Raw genomic sequence first — 19,021 nt, forward strand, 5'->3', positions numbered from 1 at the left:
AACCCAGGTAGTATTCCTAAGGTATAATAGTACAAAAGTGGTAAACTCTTGGTTTTCAAAACCACAATATTTTTATATCTACCATCCCCAATTATTTTGCCACTTTTCTCTTCACTTGGAATTTAGGTGGGCTTATGACTCCTTCAATTAATGCAGTAAGCTATGTAAAACCTAAGGCTAGAAATGCAGACTCTGCTTTGTAGCTGGAACACTTATACTGGGAGCTTTTGATGTCTGTCTACCTGAAATTAACACATAGTGAGGAAGTCAAGGCACAGAGAAAAGCAAGGTGTCTACAACCTAGCATTGGCCCTAGTCGTCAAATGTTCTGAGGTCAAGCATCACACATCTATGTAAAGAAACTTCAAGATGGGGCTGGAAAGGTGGCTCAGTGGTAGGGTACTTGCCTTGCATGCATGAGGCCCTGGGTTCGATTCCTCAGCACCACATAAGCAAAAAGAAAAAAGTCGGAAGTGTCACTGTGGCTCAAGTGGTAGAGCACTAGCCTTGAGCTGAAGAGCTGAGGGATAGCACCCAGGCCCAGAGTTCAGGCCCCACGACCGGACCCCCCCCCCAAAAAAAAAGAAACTTCAAGATGATTCCAACCCTCAAATGTTGAGCTATTCCAGTTTCCAGTCCCAAATATTGACCTATTCCAGTTCTCAAAATTCCCATCACTTAAGTCCAGACATCATGGAGTCATTCCATGATAACCAGCCATTCCTGGGACACCCAATTCAAATTCCTGACCCACAGATTCTGAGAACCTAATAAAATGATAGTTGTTTTCAGTGGCTGAGATTAGAATCACATCAAAACACTGATCTTGTGCATCCATATTCTATACAGGAATCAAGCAAAATAAGTAAATATAGAATATGAAGGATGGTAGGAAGTAATTCAGATTAGGAAACGTACTGGTTATTCATCCACTGTCAGCCAAGACTACCTCCTATATGCTGGAATACAAATTATTAATGAATTTTCAAGGCGGCTTTCTCTTAGGTGCTAACAATAGGGGATACTGGAAGGATGCTAGAAGGTAGAAAAAAGATATCTTTATTATTCTGTCAGCTTCATCCATCAGTGGCAATCTGCTCCAAGTTCTATCAGCACACCCAACCTCATAATAGAGCGTATGCAAACTCCAATAAAGACATTAACACTAGCCAAGTAGAGCCTTGCCTCCTCCTCAAACAGGACCAAATTCATGAAACACCAAAAAAAAAATTTTTTTTTTCTGGTTGTGGGGCCTGAACTCTGGGCCTAGGCGCTGTCCCTTAGCTCTTCAGTTCAAGGCTAGCGCTCTATCACTTGAGACACAGTGCCACTTCCAGCTTTTTCTGCTTATGTGGTGCTTAGGAATCGAACCGAGGGCCTCATGCATGCAAGGCAAGCTCTCTACCAATGAGCCACCTTCCCAGTCCCAAAACACCAAATTCATGGGACCTCTCACCAAGTTCCTAGGTTCTGCTAACCCCAGCTTCATCCTTTGGATCCCTAAGCTCTGTTGGGTTTCTAGATGGCCTAATGTGTCACAGACATTATTCATAATTCAAAATTAGTATTTTTGTTGGCCGTGGGGCTTGAACTCAGGCCTGGGTGCTGTCCCTGAGCTTTTTGACTCCAGGCTAGCACTCTTCCACTTTGAGCCACAGAGCCACTTCCAGTTTTCTGGTGGTTATGTCTCATGAACTTTCATGCCTGGACTGGCTTCGAACCACAATCCTTATATCTCAGCCTCCGGAGTAGCTAGGATTACAGGAATGAGCCACTAGCACCCTGCTCAAAGTCAATATTTTCTATTTTCAAAATGAATTATTTATTCATTATAATACTAAAAGATAACTGAATTTTTTTTTTTTTTCGGGTCCGGTCATGGGGCCTGAACTCTGGGCCTGGGCGCTGTCCCTCAGCTCTTCAGCTCAAGGCTAGCGCTCTACCACTTGAGCCACAGCGCCACTTCTGGCTTTTGTCTTTTTGCTTATGTGGTGCTGAGGAATCGAACCCAGGGCCTCTGGCATGCAAGGCATGTGCTCTACCACTGAGCCACCTTCCCAGCCCGATAACTGAAATTTTTATATTCATTTTGTCAAGAAGTTTATATACACATATATACATGTATGTATATATCTATATACAGTATATATGTGTATAGATATACATGTATGTGTATGTGTGTATATATATGTATACACACACACACACACATATACTGTCATGATGAAAGTAGGATATATAGGCCCTGGAATCTTAGAGCCCACCAAAGTAGAACAATAACCACACAGAATTTGGAATATGACTAAATATCAAATAAAATAAATTTAGTTAAAATGTTTATCATTGAAGTATATAATTACCTGTACAGAACTGGTTGTTGATATCCCAAATATCTGACTCCCAAGGCATCAAATCCAAATCAAAACCAAGATGATCAAAATTATTTTCCTGTAGGTTTCAAAATAGCAAAAGAATATTAAAACAAATTTGCACATCCTAGAATCAAACTACAAACATAATCTGGCATAAATAAAAACCCAGTAAAAAAGAACTTTCTAAGTCAACTGCCTTGAGAAACCATTGTGAAAAGCCTATATGTAAATCAGTTCAGTTATTTGAAGCACAGCAGACCAGTCATGGTAGCACAGAACTGTAATGCTAGACAATCTGTCTCATATGTACTAATTTTTTTTTCTTTTATTTTTGTCAGTCATGGGGTTTGCACTGTGGGCCTGGCACTGTCCCTGAGGTCTTCATCTTAAAGCAAGTGCTCTACCATTTGAGCCGCAGCACCATTTTCTGGTGGTTAATTGGAGATAAGAGTTTCAGGGACTTTCCTGTCCAGGCTGGCTTTGAACCGTGATCCTCAGATCTCAGACTCTTGAGTAGCTAGGAATACAAGCATGAGCCACCAGCTGTACTAATTTTTAAAAGGAAAAAAAAAAAACAACTAAGTTATCTTTTGAGGATTTAAAGTATTACAATAATAGCTTTACACAAAACTCTAACAAACCTCTAACCAATCAAAAACAAGTATATCTCTAATTTTCAGAGTTCTTTGCAAAACCTTCCAAAAGGAAGTGGTAAATTCTACTTGACTGGGTCCATGGCTCATATTCAACCTTTTATATCACCCCATTTCCCTTATGCAGCAAAATAATCTATTAAAAACCAGGATGCAGAGCATTTGACTTTTTATTATCTGTAAGTAGTTGTACAAAGGAGTTGCTATTCAATAAAGCAATTTATGAATACAATGCATCTTGATCAATGTCACCCCTCACTGCTTTTCCTTGGGGCCAATGACACTAAGACCAAATGAATTCTTTTGCCCTACATTTATTGACCACAAAATGGCCACTAACTTTTCATAATTAATGTAAGTTATTTAAGCTTAAATTACTAACAAAAATCTGTTATTCTGAAAGCTTCCTGAAGTAATTAGGGTAAACTTTGAACATCACTTTATTCATTATTGCTGTGCAACTAAATACTTACATAAGTCTCATTTGCTGTATCCAGTTGCAGCTCATCAGTGTCTGTGAAATAACCAAGTTCAGCAAACAACATAGACTCTTTAAACAAAAGAAATCAACTGTCAATTTAATGATTTGACAAGAAATCCCTATTGGGGTTTCTCATTAGCCATTATGATTATTGCTAAACTTGAGCAATGTAACCAATCAATCCAAATCTGCTTCCTAATTCACGTGTTGTTTTCCACACAATTTTTATTAAAGTAAGTCATTGCACTAGGAATTTTTAGTTTTATATAATATGTCATGTTGAAATTATTGCTGGTAAATTTCTGAAACATAGTAACAACAACTCCGATGATACATCCAGGTTCAGCACCAAAAAAAGAAATGTGGTTGACCAGCAATGATAACAGGAGAGGAAAATAAAGAACACAAATGTAATGTGTTTGTCATCCAGGCCTTAACAGTACAAAAAAACTTTCATACAAACAATACATGACTCACTCATTTTTAAAAAGAAAAGAAAAGGACTCACCCATCTAAACTATTAAATTCATTTCAGCAAGCAAAGTATACATTAAGCTTTCCTAGTGAAATTTTCTTACAAATCACGAAAAAATACAGACAAGTAAAGACTCTTTAATCATCTAGATTACAAATGTTAAGAAAGGTCAAGGCCCAAGAAGACTGCCCACACAATCTGTAAAATTTGTTTTTACTAACATTTTCAGAACTTCATTGCTTTAAAGTTTTTCCAATCTATGTAGTCCTTTTTACTCTCTACAAGTGACACTGCTCAATGACTTCCTCACTTACACGTTCATCAACGTCTACCACTCTATCATATATAAACTTAGCCTATGACAAAATCATTCTACCAACGTAAAACAAAATAGTACAGAGCAAAAAACTGTATATTTAAGTAATGATGTAAGATTATTAATACAGCTTCCAGAAAAGGTTACCTTAAACTCTGCTACAGAGTCAAAAAACATAGATGGCTATGGCTATGAAACATGAAACTTCAGCCTATATATCTAAAACTGCTTAAGAGTTTTTGGTTTTTTTTTTTTGGGGGGGGGGGGTCCGGTCGTGGGGCCTGAACTCTGGGCCTGGGCGCTGTCCCTCAGCTCTTCAGCTCAAGGCTAGCACTCTACCACTTGAGCCATAGCACCACTTCCGGCTTTTTGCTTATGTGGTGCTAAGGAATCAAACCCAGGGCCTTGAGCAAGTAAGGCAAGTGCTCTACCACTGAGCCACCTTCCCAGCTCCTGCTTAAGAGTTTTCTACATCTGCTGTCTCTCTTTTTTATCTCCCATTCCTTCTTGTACCTGCTCCAATCAAGCTCTCACCTACACACACACACACACACACACACACACACACACACACACACACACACACACACACACACACACACACACACACACACACACACACACACACACACACACACAGCATTATTAATGTTACCAGTGACCTCCTACCTCTAAATTCAATGGTAAATTCACATTCCTCATCCTACTTGACCTACCAATAACACTGGATTCAGTTTTGCCCTTTCATATTAGTTGGGAATTTTCTTTAATTTTATTTATTTATTTGTCAGTCACGGGGCTTGAACTCTGTACCTGGGTGCTGTCCCTGAGCTCTTCAGCTCAAGGCCACTTGAACTACTGTGCAACTTCTGGTTTTCTGGTGGTTAATTGGAGATAAGAGTCTCAGGGACTTTCCTGCCTGGGCAGAGTTTGAAATGTGATCCTCAGATCTCAGCTTCCTGAGTAGCTAGGATTACTGGAGTGAGCCACCAGCACACAGCCCAGTTGGGAATTTTCTTCACTCAGCTTCCAAATAATCATCTGGTTTTCCTTCCCCCTCACCAAAAATGAAGATGGTTCTTCCTCTCCCTAATATGAAATTGTTTCAGAATCAGCATCAATTTTCTATCTATTTTACTCCCTTTGTAGTCTCATTGCCTGATTTTAAATAGCATCTATATCCCAAATATTCCTAAATATGCACCTCCAGTCAATAACATCAAAATACACTGAATACAAGCCTTTCCTCTGGACTGTTAAAAGTGTACCTCAAAGATGGGCTGGGAAGGTGGCTCAGTGGTAGAGCGCTTGCTTTGCATGCCTGAGGCCCTGGGTTCGATTCCTCAGCACCACATAAGCAAAAAGAAAAAAGCCAGGAGTGGCGCTGGGGCTCAAGTGGTAGAGCACTAGCCTTGAGCTGAAGAGCTGAGGGACAGTGCCCAGGCCCAGAGTTCAGGCCCCACAACCGGACCCAAAAAAAAAAAAAAAGTGTACCTCAAAGTTAACACATCCCAAACTGAGCTTATCATCATTTGTTCCAAACCTCCTGTAGTTTAGTCATGTCAGTTAATAACAAGTCAATCATCTCCATTGCTCAGACCAAAAACCTTGGCATCACTGTCTACTTTCTTTCCTTACTCTCTACTGTGCATCTGCCAGAAAATCCTGACATTTATGCACCCAAAAAATTTATCTGCCAAGCTGGGCGCTGGTGGCTCACGCCTGTAATCCTAGCTACTCAGGAGGCTGAGATCTGAGGATCATGGTTCAAAGCCAGCCTGGCAGGAAAGGCTGTGAGACTCTTATCTCCAATAAACCACCAGAAAACTGGAAGTGGCGCTGTAGCTCAGGTGGTAGAGCGCCCGCCTTGAGCTGAACAGCTGAGGGACAGCGCCCAAGCCCAGAGTTCAAGCCCCATGACCGACAAAAAAAAAAAAAATTATCTGCCAGAAAATCCGGTCATTTCTTCACCCAAAATATGTATCTGACTTCCTACCTTTCTTCACAGTCTTTTTTCTTTCTTTCTGTCTTTCCTTTCCTTATCACTTCCAACGTAAAGATACCAACTTCTGAGTAGCATAGTAATGAGGATAATGGGGTTTTATGTGCAGTAATGTTCACCAATGTGCCTGGTATCCAAAGAACTGAGATGGTGGGGGAGAGAGTTATCTCATGGAAGTGGCAGTATGTCCTAGTCACCAATGAAATGGGATTAGTGGGAGGAAGAACAGAGTGACAGGCAGAAAAGACAGCTGAGTAGATAAAAGCATGATTACATTTAACAATATGTTGATTGAGTAAGCAAATGATTAGATAGGGCTAATTACATATTATAATATATATAATAATTACATAATTACATAGAATAAGTTATATATACACACAAAGAGAAAAACAGCTACAGATGTTTGTATATGCATACACACAAACATTTTCTAGTTCTGTTTGCTGAGAAGTTTTTACTCATAATGATATCTCAGTAGCAATGAAAACAGTGGGCCTGGATCCAAATATTATCCTCTGCTAAATACAAGTCCACTAAAGAGCTCCTTGGAGAAACAGCTAGTTCTAGAACTGAAGCAGAAAAGGCCCAAAATAGCCTAGAAAACCTCATTACATTAGAAAATAAGGAAATTCTCAGCAAATAGTAAGAATATGTCAAAGGACCTAAGGCACTGATTTAAATGATCTCCTAATGGTTCAAATATGAGCATAAAAAAGAGTGTCAGATTAGAGTTCATTACACACAAAAAAAAAAATCAATGAGTTCACAATGATAGGAAGGAAGGGTGGGAGTGAGAAAGAGGAGTGGGAATCTCTTTCATACAGTACAAGTATCACTTGAAAATTAATAAATATAAACTGAAGAATTCCCAGATGGCAACTATTAGAGCAGTAGTTGATAAGAGGATAGAATAATTAATAAGGATAGAGCTGAGGGAAGGAAGAGGTTTAATAACAACAAGATGATTGGTGTCATTTCTCATGAACTCCCCTCAAATATTAATAAATATATTAAATATATATTTACAGTGGAAAAAAAAATCTGGCAGACAGCAACTTAACCTAACCATAGCCATGTGATCAAAGTAGCGGTCACCTAGGGATGGGTATGCACAGTTAACTCCAAACATGAAGTGCAGAGAAGAGCACAGCATCCTCTCTCTGGCATTCCTGCCACTGATGACAAAAACAATCTGGCTGGGGCTGGGAAGGTGGCTTAGTGGTAGAGCGCTTGCCTTGCATGCATGAGGCCCTGGGTTCAATTCCTCAGCACCACATAAGCAAAAAAGAAAAAAGCTGGAAGTGGCGCTGTGGCTCAAGTGGTAGAGTGCTAGCCTTGAGCTGAAGAACTGAGGGACAGTGCCCAGGCCCAGAGTTCAGGCCCCACAATCGGACCCAAAAAAAAAAAAAAAACAATCTGGCTATGAGGAAACATCAAATAAATCGAGATTTAGGATAACCTTCTAGAACAAGAGACTTGTACTCTTTAAGACCATCAAGGAGCTATTCCAGATTGAAGGACATTGATGAGACATGACAAATTAAAGCAATGTGTGTTTACAGGAAGGATTCTACACTAGAAAGGAAAAAGAGTCACCATTCAGACAGTTAACCAAATGTGAATCTGGGTGGTAAAACATATTATAGCAATTCTGGAAAGTACCCTTGGGGTTCTTTTTGTGGTTTGTTTTTATTGTCTGGAGGCAGGCAGTACATACACTGTAGTATTTAAGAATAATTGATGGGAGAGAGCAAAGGGGTTACATTTTTCAAAAAGAAATGTACCTATTATCTGACCTATGAAACTGTACCCTTTTAACAATAAAAAAAAAATTATAGCTCAATATACACCTCCCTTCTCTTCCCCTCCCAGAAAAATATAATTTAAAATTTGAGGAATCTGAATAATGGGCATGCAAGGATTCTTACAACTTTTAGTGAAACTATTTCAAAATTTAAAAAAAAATTTTTTTAAATTATCCTTCTCCCTTAGCAGGAGGCTAAAGGGCAATTGAACTCATGAGTCCAAGACCACACTGAGCATATTTATATAGATATAGACATATGCATATATAGTCACATTTGCACACATATATACATGTGCCTATCTGTGTTATATATATATGTATATATACATATGCATTATATATATATATGTATATGTGTGTGTGTGTATATATGCTATTTTTTTCTGGTCCTGGAGTTTGAACTAAGGACCTGGGAGCTGCCCCTGAGCTTCTTCTGCTCAAGGCTAATGCTCTACCCCTTGAGCCACGGCATCACTTCTGGCTTTTTCTGAGTCTAACCGACTTTCCTGCCTGGGCTGGCTTTGAACAATGATCCTCAGATCTCAGCTTCATGAGTAGCTAGGATTATAGATATGAGCCACCAGCTCCTGTCTTATATCTGTATTATTGTAACTCATGGGGATTGCTATAGGAACCTCTAGTCTCCCTGGTTCTGCCTTGTCCTTTTTCAATCTATGTTCACTCAAGCAGCTTAAACAAGACTATAAGAAACAAAGACCAAGCTGGGCGCCGCTGGCTCACGCCTGTAATCCTAGCTACTCAGAAGGCTGAGATCTGAGGATCTCTCGGTTCAAAGCCAGCCTGGGCAGGAAAGTCTGTGAAACTCTTATCTCCAATAAACACTCAGAAAACTGGAAGTGGTGCTGTAACTCAAGTGGTAGAGCGCTCTCCTTGAGCTGAAGAGCTGAGGCCCAGAGTTCAAGCCCCACAACAGAGAAAGAAAGAAGGAAGGAAGGAAGGAAGAAAGGCCACACAGGTGTGGTGGCATGCCGGCCTGTCATCTCAGCACTAAAGAGGTACAAGCAGAAACATCTAGACTTCCAGACCATCTTGAGCTATATATACCATTACCTTCATTTAAAAAAAAAAAAAAAAGTTAGGTGCCAATGGCATACATCTGTAATCCTAGATACTTAGGAGTCTGAGATCCAACTGTAATCCTAGATACTCAGGAGTCTGAGATCCAAAAGATCATGGTATAAAGCCATCCTGGGCAGAGTCCATGAGACTCCACATCCAAAATGGCAAACTAGAAGTATGACAAGAGGCATGGCTCAAATAAATGATAGTATGCTAGACCCACTAAACAAGCAAAGCAAACTCAAGACCCTGCGTCTAAACTCTGGTAACGGGGGGGGGGGGGGGGGGGGGGGGTGGGGGGGGAAGGATATTATTAGGCATCAGGATTCTTATAGTAACAGAAGAGAAAAACAAGTATAATCTTGTACCACATAAGGATGTTTCATTAAGTATATAGCATGATAAAGGTAGTACCATAAGATTATAAAAGAGCTGGGGGGGGGGGGGGGGGAACCCTGATTACCTAGTGGCATCACAGCATAACATCTTAAAATTACTCAGGTCCTTATGATATTCATGTAAGCAAATCTATTAAGTTGCTAATCCTATCAAAATATAGGACGTGCAATTATGCATAACCTAGACATCATTCTTGAAAGCAACTGTTACCAGGTTAGAACTATACTTTTTAATCCTGATTTTAATAAAGAGTGCAGTTTCTCCTTATACAAGGAGTCAAAACTAAAATAACATGCCATGTTACACAAACACATATTACATCTCACATCTCATTTTCTCCCGTGCTTTACTTAAATCTCATGCTATTTGTTTCTTGTGGCCCTGGGAGCAATATGTAATTTAAATGTATAATAGACTACACAATCTAGGTTTTGCAAGTATACTCTATAATGTTTTTATGACACCCTTCTCAAAATGAGACTTGTTGAATGATACAAGGCTATTTAATACAAGAAGATGAGAAAGAACTGATTTGACTTAGAATATATAAGAATTTATGCTTTTTAAAAATAAGCATTTCTGGGGCTGTGAAAGTGGCTCAGTGGTAGAGCGCTTGGCCTTGCATGCCTGAGGCCCTGGGTTCGATTCCTCAGCACCACATAAGCAAAAAGAAAAAAAGCCGGAAGTGGTGCTGTGACTCAAGTGGTAGAGCGCTAGCCTTGAGCTGAAGAGCTGAGGGACAGCACCCAGTCCCAGAGTTCAGGCCCCACGACCAGACCCAAAAAAAAAAAAAGCATTTCTGCCGGGCACGGGTGGCTCACGCCTGTAATCCTAGCTACTCAGGAGCCTGAGATCTGAGGATAACGGTTCAAAGCCCAGGCAGGAAAGTCCGTGAGACTCTTATCTCCAATAAACCACTAGACCGGAAGTAGCGCTGTGGCTCAAGCAGTAGAGCACTCGCCTTGAGCTAAAGAGTACAGGGAGAGCACCCAAGCCCAGAGTTCAAGCCTCACAACCGACAAAAAATAAATAAATAAACATTTCTTTGTTCTTAGGAAATATATGGTGAAGTGTTTAGGAGTTTCATATTACCTGTTTAGCAGTTTCAGGTGGCAAAAAGGGAAGTGCGGGTGATACTTAAAGACTAAGTGAATACCACAGGATGTGGTTGACACATTTATATAAAGAAAGATAGGTATCCATATACTGATCTTTTCTGTGGTTTAAAAAAATGAGGGTGGGTTCATAAATATGCTTTCATAGTTATAAAATACATATTTATAAAATATCCCAAAAGAATCCATGAGGAACTGGTAGCCCTGATTATCTCCAAAATAGTTCTAAAACCTACTGGCTAAGTCCTGGTCTTGTAACTTTCCATTCTGATGATTGTTTTATACAATTTCTTCTGACTTCAAACTTCTAGCACTTTCTCTTCCATCCTCTGAATCAGAATTCCAGAATTTAGACTTTCCTGAACTCTCAGAGAAGCAAGCTTTTCCATTTTATCTCCACCTTGAGCAGTTCCCCATGGATTCTTCTGGAATATTTTATAAATATGAAAGCATATTTATGTACATATATCTTATGTACATCTAATTTTTTGGTTATTTTGCACAAAAGCAAAGAAGGAAGAAAAGAGAGGGAAAATAGAGATAGTAACTAAGCATATGAAAGATGCTCAAAAAAGATGTCACTGTTAAACTGCAAAATAAGAATAAATATCACTACGCGCTCGTTAGAACAGCTAAACTGCAACACACTGGCAACACTCAATGCTAGTGAAGATGCCATGCAAGCAAGCAACAATATAGCACTCAGTCATTACTGATGGGACTGCAAAATGATACAGCCATTTTAGAAGATAATTTGGCAGTTTCTTATAAACCTAAATAGTCTTATTCTATTATCCAGCAATCATACAGGTTAGTGTTTACTCAAATGATTTAATAGTTTATATCCACACAAAAATCTGTACATAAATGTTTGTAGCAGCCTTATGTATCACTGCCAAAATTTAGACACAATCAAGATCTTTTACACTAGGCAAACATAAGCAAATTGTGTGTTATGGACTGAACTGTTGCCTCACATTTGCCAAACACACATAGCGAAGCTATAACCCCCAAAATGACTGTATCCAGAGATAAGGTAGTTAGGCAGTGATAAAGCTTAAGTGGCATCAAAAGGGTAGGGCTCTAATCTGATAGGACTTTGGCCTTATAAGAAGAGGATAATTCTTTTTCTGTCAATGCCATGTGAGGACACAGAAAGAAGACATTGTCTGCAAACCAGTAAGAGAGTCATCACCAAAACATGAGTATGCTGACATCCTGACTAAGGAGCTAAATTTCTATTGTATAAACTATCCAGTTCACAACATTTTGTTATGATAGCCTGAGAAGACTAATGTACTATGGAAGATCCACACAATATAATACTATTCAATTTGAAAAAAAAATAAATTATCAATGTGTTGGAGGCATGGTTCAGTTGGCAGATGCTAGCCAATGGGAAAAAGCATCAGGTACCGAATTTGAGTTCTGGTCTTGAACCAAAAAAGTAAAAATCAATAAACTACCCAGCTAAAACAAGACATGGAGAAATCCCAACTATATGGCACTCTGCAAAAGGCAAAAACTAGAGTGAAAAGCTCAGTGGGAGGGGAGGAAGGGTGAACAGGTAAAGCATAGGGAATCTTTAGGGTAGTGAAAATATTGATACTATGATACACATGTCAATATACATCTGTCAAAAAATCATAAAATTTTATATTCATCAAAACCCTTCTATTAATATTTAAAGTTCATCCTTCAGTTAATAATAATGTATCTATTCTAGCTCATCAATTGTAACACAGATATCACACTGATACACTAATGCAAGATGGTATAATAGAACAGATTGTGGGAAATAGGAAGAAACACACTGACCCACATAGGAAGTAATACATGGAACCATTATGTTTTGTTTTGAGTTGTTTGTTTGTTTTGTCGGTTGTGGGGCTTGAACTCTGGGCCTGAGCGCTGTCCCTCAGCTCTTCAGCTCAAGGAGAGCACTCTACCACTTGAGCTACAGCGCACTTCCGGTTTTCTGGTGGTTTATTGGAGATAAGAGTCTCATGGACTTTTCTGCCCTAGCTGGCTTTGAACGGCGATCATCAGATCTCAGCCTCCTGAGTAGCTAGGATTACAGGCATGAGCCACCAGCGCCGGGCACCATTATGTATTATCTGCTCAATTATTCTGTAGATCTAAAAGTGTACTTTTAAAAGTAATTAGGCTCCAGTGGTAACTTTGGGAGAGGGTAAATGAGGATGAATATTGTTAGAGTGGGGTTGGGGGGGAGGGGTTTGTACATATGAAAAAAGTACAATGAGGACTGGGGCATAACCAGAGTAGTAGAATGTTTGTTTAAGCATGAGGCCCCAGTACATTAAAAAAAAAAATTTTTTTAAGTAACATTCTTGCCATGCTCACGCAGATAATCTTAGCTACTCAAGAGGCTGAGATCCAAAGGACTGGGGTTCATAGTCGGCTCAAGAAGAAAATGCTGGGCTGGGAAGGTGGCTCAGTGGTAGAGTGCTTGCCTTGTATGCATGAGGCCCTGGGTTCGATTCCTCAGCACCACATAAACAGAAAAGGCCGGAAGTGGCGCTGTGGCTCAAGCGGTAGAGTGCTAACCTTGAGCTGAAGAGCTGAGGGTCAGCGCCCAGGCCCAGAGTTCAGGCCTCACGACGGACCCCCCCCCCCAAAAAAAAAAAAATTAAGAAGAAAATGCTATCACACTCCATCACCAAGATAATCGGCAAAAAGCCAGGCTAGAGGCATACTCCAATTGGCAGAATGCCTTTAGAAAATTAAATGAGTACTTTGGTTCATTTGAGATTACACTCATGCTCCTAAGAATGATCTCAGGAAAAAAAAAATAATAACTATCATTCTGAGTCCTTCCCCGCCCAAATTCCAAAACTGGTGAATGTATTAGGCAACTGAGCTAACTAGATCTGTGAGTAAACTGAGCTTCAGCGAGTGAGCTAAAAAAAAAAAAACTATGAGTGGCATTTTTCTTTTGGGAATTTAGGAGTATGTGGATGCTGCTTCCGTTAAACCGCCCACTCAGGGGGGCTACAGAATTCCAAATTCATATACAGCCCAAAAAAAGTACTAGAATATGTAACAACCAAGAGTAGAACAAAAGTTTCCTTTAAATATCAAGAAGACAAACGTGTCATCCACGACATGATCATCAAAGCAGACAAGATAATCTCTAACAAGAAAATTCAGAGCTGTTCAGGATTATATCCGTTTGTAAGTGCTAGATCTAGGTATTCTGGTGCATGGGTGCTTTCCTTCTCTGCCAATATGGACATCAGATTTGAGCTGCGAGATGAGGAGGGCTTTTTTTTCTTCTAAATATCATCCACATTATCTCTGGTGTGTGCGTGTCTTTCTGTGTGTGTGCGTGTCTTTCTGTGTGTGTGTGTGTGTGTGTGTGTGTGCGTGTCTTTCTGTGTGTGTGCGTGTCTTTCTGTGTGTGTGTGTGTGTGCGTGTCTGTGTGTGTGTGCGTGTCTTTCTGTGTGTGTGTGTGTGTGTGTGTGTGTGTCTGTGTTTCTGTGTGTGTGTCTTTCTGTGCGCGCGCGCGCGCCCCGGTCCCGTCTCTCTGCCCCTCAGTCACAGAGGCGGCGGAGGGAGGGTTGGGAGGGAGATCACCTGGTACTTTCCCAGGAAAAGGCAGCAGCGAACGACAGTCATTCCAGCTGAGATCCCACCCGGCTGCCACCGAGGCGCCGAGGCCAGGCCAGAGGCCGGACGGTTCCCCCACCACCCCCAGCCCCGGCACCCCCAACCCGCGAACCCGGGCCGCGCTGGCGCCCGGCCTAAGGCTCGCCACACCTGTCGCCACCAGCGGGCGAACGTTAGGACAGAGAAACCCACAGACAGACGCGGACCCGAACCGCCCCCCCCCGGAATCTTCGCAAAGACCACGCACCCCAATCTTCATCTGGACTGTGAAGAAATCCAGGACTGAAAGGCGACTCCATCGTGCCGGCCACTCCAGCCCCGCAGCGCCCAAGTTCCCCGGCGGAGGAACTCCGTGAGCAATAACTGGGACGGTGGCGGAGAGCGGACACAACAGTGCGTAACGCGGAGGCGACGGCGGCCGAAGATGGACAAAGTTCTTCTAGCGCGCGAGGGACTTTTGCAAGTGGATCTGGAGAGACTCGTCAGCAATTGAGCTAAGTAGACCGATGAGTAAACACTTCCTCTGAGGAATTTCAGAACTTTCTGCGCCGATGTTTTAAGGGAGGAAAGAAGGGAGAAGCACCTGGTTGCCACTCCGGTTAAACAACATACCGATATATTTATAAAAAATAAAAGTTAAACCTCCGTGCCCATGTATCCTGAAGATGAATTTCTAAAGCTACAAGGAAGCCTGCCCTATTTTTTGTTAATTTACTAAAAATTAGGGCTCGAACTTTAAAATAATTTGTATATTCATCCCAAACCCAGACTGGCAATGTGAAAACTAGCTTTGATGAAATAGTTTCAAGAACCATATTTACATTTTCTCTTTGGTTCTGGTGTCAGCAGCTCCCGGAGACTTAAATACCCCACCACGAAAGAACACTAAGCTCTCTAGGACCCAGGGAAATCTTTTCCATGGTTACAAACTAAACAGACGTGTTTCCCACAATCCTCCAAATTCCTCGTGCTTGGATGTTACTACTGATTGCATGAGAGAGAGAGAGAGAGAGAGAGAGAGAGAGAGAGAGAGAGAGAGAGAGAGACAGAGAGACAGAGAGACAGAGACAGAGACAGAGACAGAGACAGAGAGACAGAGAGAAGAGAGACAGAGAGAGAGGAGGTGGATATTCATTACATGTGATTCCTTCTGTCATCAGAATAATCAGCAAGTTTTTATTTAAATAGATAAAAGAGAGAGAGAGAGAAGTGGAGACCAAAGCCAGGTAAATATTCATTACATGTGATTCCTTCTGTCATCAGAATAACCAGCAAGTTTTAATTTAAATAGATAAAAACACTTTCATTCTGGCCTACCCTCGAATTCAAAATTTAAACATAAAAACTAAGATGAAATCAGCAAATCTTTTGAAGAAAATCATGATTGGAAAATGCAGTCATAATATTCTATTTATATCCTACGAAATTAAGAAAACTGGAGGGGTTGGGAGGTATCAAGATGCATTGTATTCATAAACAGATATGCTGAATGCTAACTTATTTGTACAACTTCTTAAAGATAATAAAAATATGATTTAAAAAATCATGATTGAATGACAGCAAATTTTCAAGGTTATTGGTTGGGTTTTAACATTTTTAAATCAAGTACAATATGGAACTTTTGGATGTCCATCATCATGAACAACTAGCTTTTTCATTTCATCTCCAATTTTTTTTTTTTTTTGCCCGTCATGGGGCCTGGACTCTGGGTCTGGGCGCTGTCCCTCAGCTCTTCAGCTCAAGGCTAGCGCTCTACCACTTGATGCACAGCACCACTTCTGGCTTTTTCTGCTTGTGTGGTGCTAAGCAATCGAACCCAGGGCCTCATGCATGCAAGGCAAGCACTCTACCACTGAGCCATCTTTCCAGCCCTCATCTCCAATTTTTTTAGTATAGAAAAATCACAGATAAGCCGGGCGCTGGTGGCTCACGCCTGTAATCCTAGCTACTCAGGAGGCTGAGATCTGAGGATCGCAGTTCAAAGCCAGCCCGGGCAGGAAAGACCGTGAGTCTCCTATCTCCAATAAACCACCAGAAAACCGGAAGTGGCACTGTAGCTCAAGTGGTAGAGCGCTCGCCTTGAGCTGAAGAGCTGAGGGACAGCGTCCAGGCCCAGAGTTCAAGCCCCACGACCCACAAAAAAAAAAAAAAGAAAGAAAAATCACAGATAGTTGGGCATCAGTGGCTCAGGCCTGTAATCGTAGCTACTCAGGAGGCCGAGACCTGAGGATCAAGGTTCAAAGCCAGCCCAGGCAGGAAAATCCATGAGACTCCTATTTCCAATAAACCACTCAGAAAACCAGAAGTAGTGCTGTGGCTCAAGTGGTAGAGCTTCAGCTAACGAGCTGAGGGACAGTGCCCAGGCCCAGAGTTCAAGCTCCCCAACCAAAAAAAGAAAAAAATTAGATAAAGTTGACCTCTTTTCTTCCTCCTACATTTCCCTTCTTCCATATGGGCAACTTCCAACTTGAATTCTATAAATCATTCTAGTCCATTTTTATTTTTACATTTGAATATTTGTATATACATAGATTTAGCACTATTATGGATTTTAGTTTTAGTATTAAGGTATACAGAGGAGTTACTATTTCATAAGTCAGGTAGTGAGTACATTTCTTTTTGGATTTTTTTTTTTAGTTTTATGTAAAATAAAAAGTAATGTTGGGTGAACACTATATGAGTACCCATCTTTTAACAGCTATATTTCTTTAAAACAACACCATTTTGGCATTTTTACATTTCTCTAATGATGTTAGAGAATAACAGAATGAAGAAAAACAGCAGAGATTTTGTGAAAGCTAAGATGAAAGGAACTTGTTCTCATAAGAAAAATGTATGTTTCCAAAGGCTAAGTTTTCTCAAGAATCCTAATACTCCCATACAGATAAAAAAATTTTAAATAGGCAGAGATGACCAGTAGTCACATTTTATTTTTATTTTAAAATTACCCCCATCCTGGTATTTCACATAGAGAAATATAAAAAGAAAAATGTGGGCTGGGAATGTAGCTTAGTGGTAGAGTGCTTTCCTAGCATTCATGAAGCCCTGGGTTCAATTCCTCAGTACTATATAAAAAGAAAAACCAGGAAGTGGTGCTGTGGCTCAAGTGGTAGAGTGCTAGCCTTGAACAAAAGAAGCTCAGGGACAGCTTCTTCTCCTTCTCCGGGAAAACACCAAATGGCGGATGAAGCCAGTGCAGCAGGAGGGCCCGGAGGTGCCAGGGGCCCGGGCTTGGGAGGCCGTGGCAGCTTCCGTGGAGGCTTTAGTAGCAGCCTCCGAGGTCGAGGTCCCATCGCAGCCCTGGTATAGGCCGGGGTGGCGGCCGCGGGGCTTGTGGAGGCAAGGCCAAAGACAAGGAATGGATCCCCTTCACCAAACTGGGCTGCCTGGTTAAGGACATGAAGATCAAATCTCTGGAGATCTGTCTTTCCTCCCTGCCCATCGAGGAGTCTGAGATTGACTTCTTGGGGGCGTCACTGAAGGATGAGGTGTTGAAGATTATGCCCATACAGAAGCAGACTAGAGCTGGCCAGCATACCAGGTTCAAGACATTTGTAGCCATTGGCGACTACAACGGCCATGTTAGTCTGGGGGTTAAGTGCGCCAAGGAGGTTGCCACTGCCATCCGGGGGGCCATCATCTTGGCCAAGCTCTCCATCGTCCCTGTGCAGCCAGGTTACTGGGGTAACAAGATGGGCAAGCTTCACACAATCCCATGCAAGGTGACAGGCCGCTGAGGTTCTGTGCTGGTGTGCCTCATTCCTGTCACCAGAGGCACTGGAATTATGTCAGCTCCTGTCCCCAAGAAGCTGCTGCTGATGGTTGGAATTAATGACTGCTACACCTCAGCCAGGAGCTGTACTGCTACTTTGGGGAACTTCACCAAAGCCACCTTTGCTGACATCTCTAAGACCTACAGTTACCTACTCCTGACCTCTGGAAAGAGACAGTATTCACCAAATCTCCTTATCAGGAATTCACTGATTATCTTGTGAAAACCCACACTTCACCAGTCTCCTTGCAGAGGACCCAGGCTCCAGCTGTGGCTACAACATAGAATTTTATACAAAAATAATAAAGTGAATCAAGCCTGTTTAAAAAAAAAAAGCAAAATATCTTAATGACAGATACCATCTTTATTAGCTAATTCTGGTTTCATGTAAATGTTCAAATGCCAGGTCAAATTCTGACAATAACTAAATCTTAATTTCTAGAGATAAAACATACATAATCCAGACATATTACCCTTTCCAACATTATAAACACCTACCTCAAACATTTTTCCAAATATATAAATAAAACTGGGATTCCAACAGTAACTGGAAAACCACGTTAATCAGTATTTTATTAATAGTTTTTCCTTCACCCTGCAAAGAAAAATCCAGATATATGTAGGTTTAGTAATGTCCTTGAAAAGAGGGCAGGAGGTATGGCTTATGGTGGAACACCAGCCCTAATTCAAACCCTAGTACAGGAATATTTTTTTAAAAAGAGAAACAATTTTCAAAATATAGCCAACTAGCCAGTGTGCCAATGGCTCTTACTTGTAATTCAAGCTACTCAGAAGGCTCAGATCTGAGGATTATGGTTCAAAGCCAGCCAAAAAAGCCCATGAGACTCTTTTTTTTGGGGGGGTCCGGTCATGGGGCCTGAACTCTGGGCCTGGGCGCTATCCCTCAGCTCTTCA

The 19,021-nt window shown here is 41.1% G+C and overlaps 1 protein-coding gene and 1 pseudogene across 1 annotated transcript in view; one reads left to right on the forward strand and one right to left on the reverse strand.

The window, feature by feature from the left end:
* Atf6 (activating transcription factor 6) overlaps positions 1-15,254 on the reverse strand; it is a 179,272-nt gene extending 164,018 nt beyond the window's left edge. The window contains exons 1-4 of the mRNA XM_042681408.1: positions 15,203-15,254; positions 14,582-14,803; positions 3,499-3,575; positions 2,361-2,448 (exon numbers count right to left, since the gene is read on the reverse strand). Of these exons, the coding sequence (XP_042537342.1) occupies positions 2,361-2,448; positions 3,499-3,575; positions 14,582-14,803; positions 15,203-15,254 (439 nt within the window). The remainder of the gene's footprint in view (positions 1-2,360; positions 2,449-3,498; positions 3,576-14,581; positions 14,804-15,202) is intronic.
* A 2,237-nt stretch (positions 15,255-17,491) lies between these two features.
* LOC122109595 lies at positions 17,492-18,418 on the forward strand (annotated as a pseudogene).
* Positions 18,419-19,021: the final 603 nt, after the last annotated feature.

The sequence above is a fragment of the Dipodomys spectabilis genome, unplaced genomic scaffold, assembly GCF_019054845.1.
Source record: "Dipodomys spectabilis isolate Male_0828 unplaced genomic scaffold, ASM1905484v1 ptg000069l, whole genome shotgun sequence".
NCBI lineage: Eukaryota > Metazoa > Chordata > Mammalia > Rodentia > Heteromyidae > Dipodomys > Dipodomys spectabilis.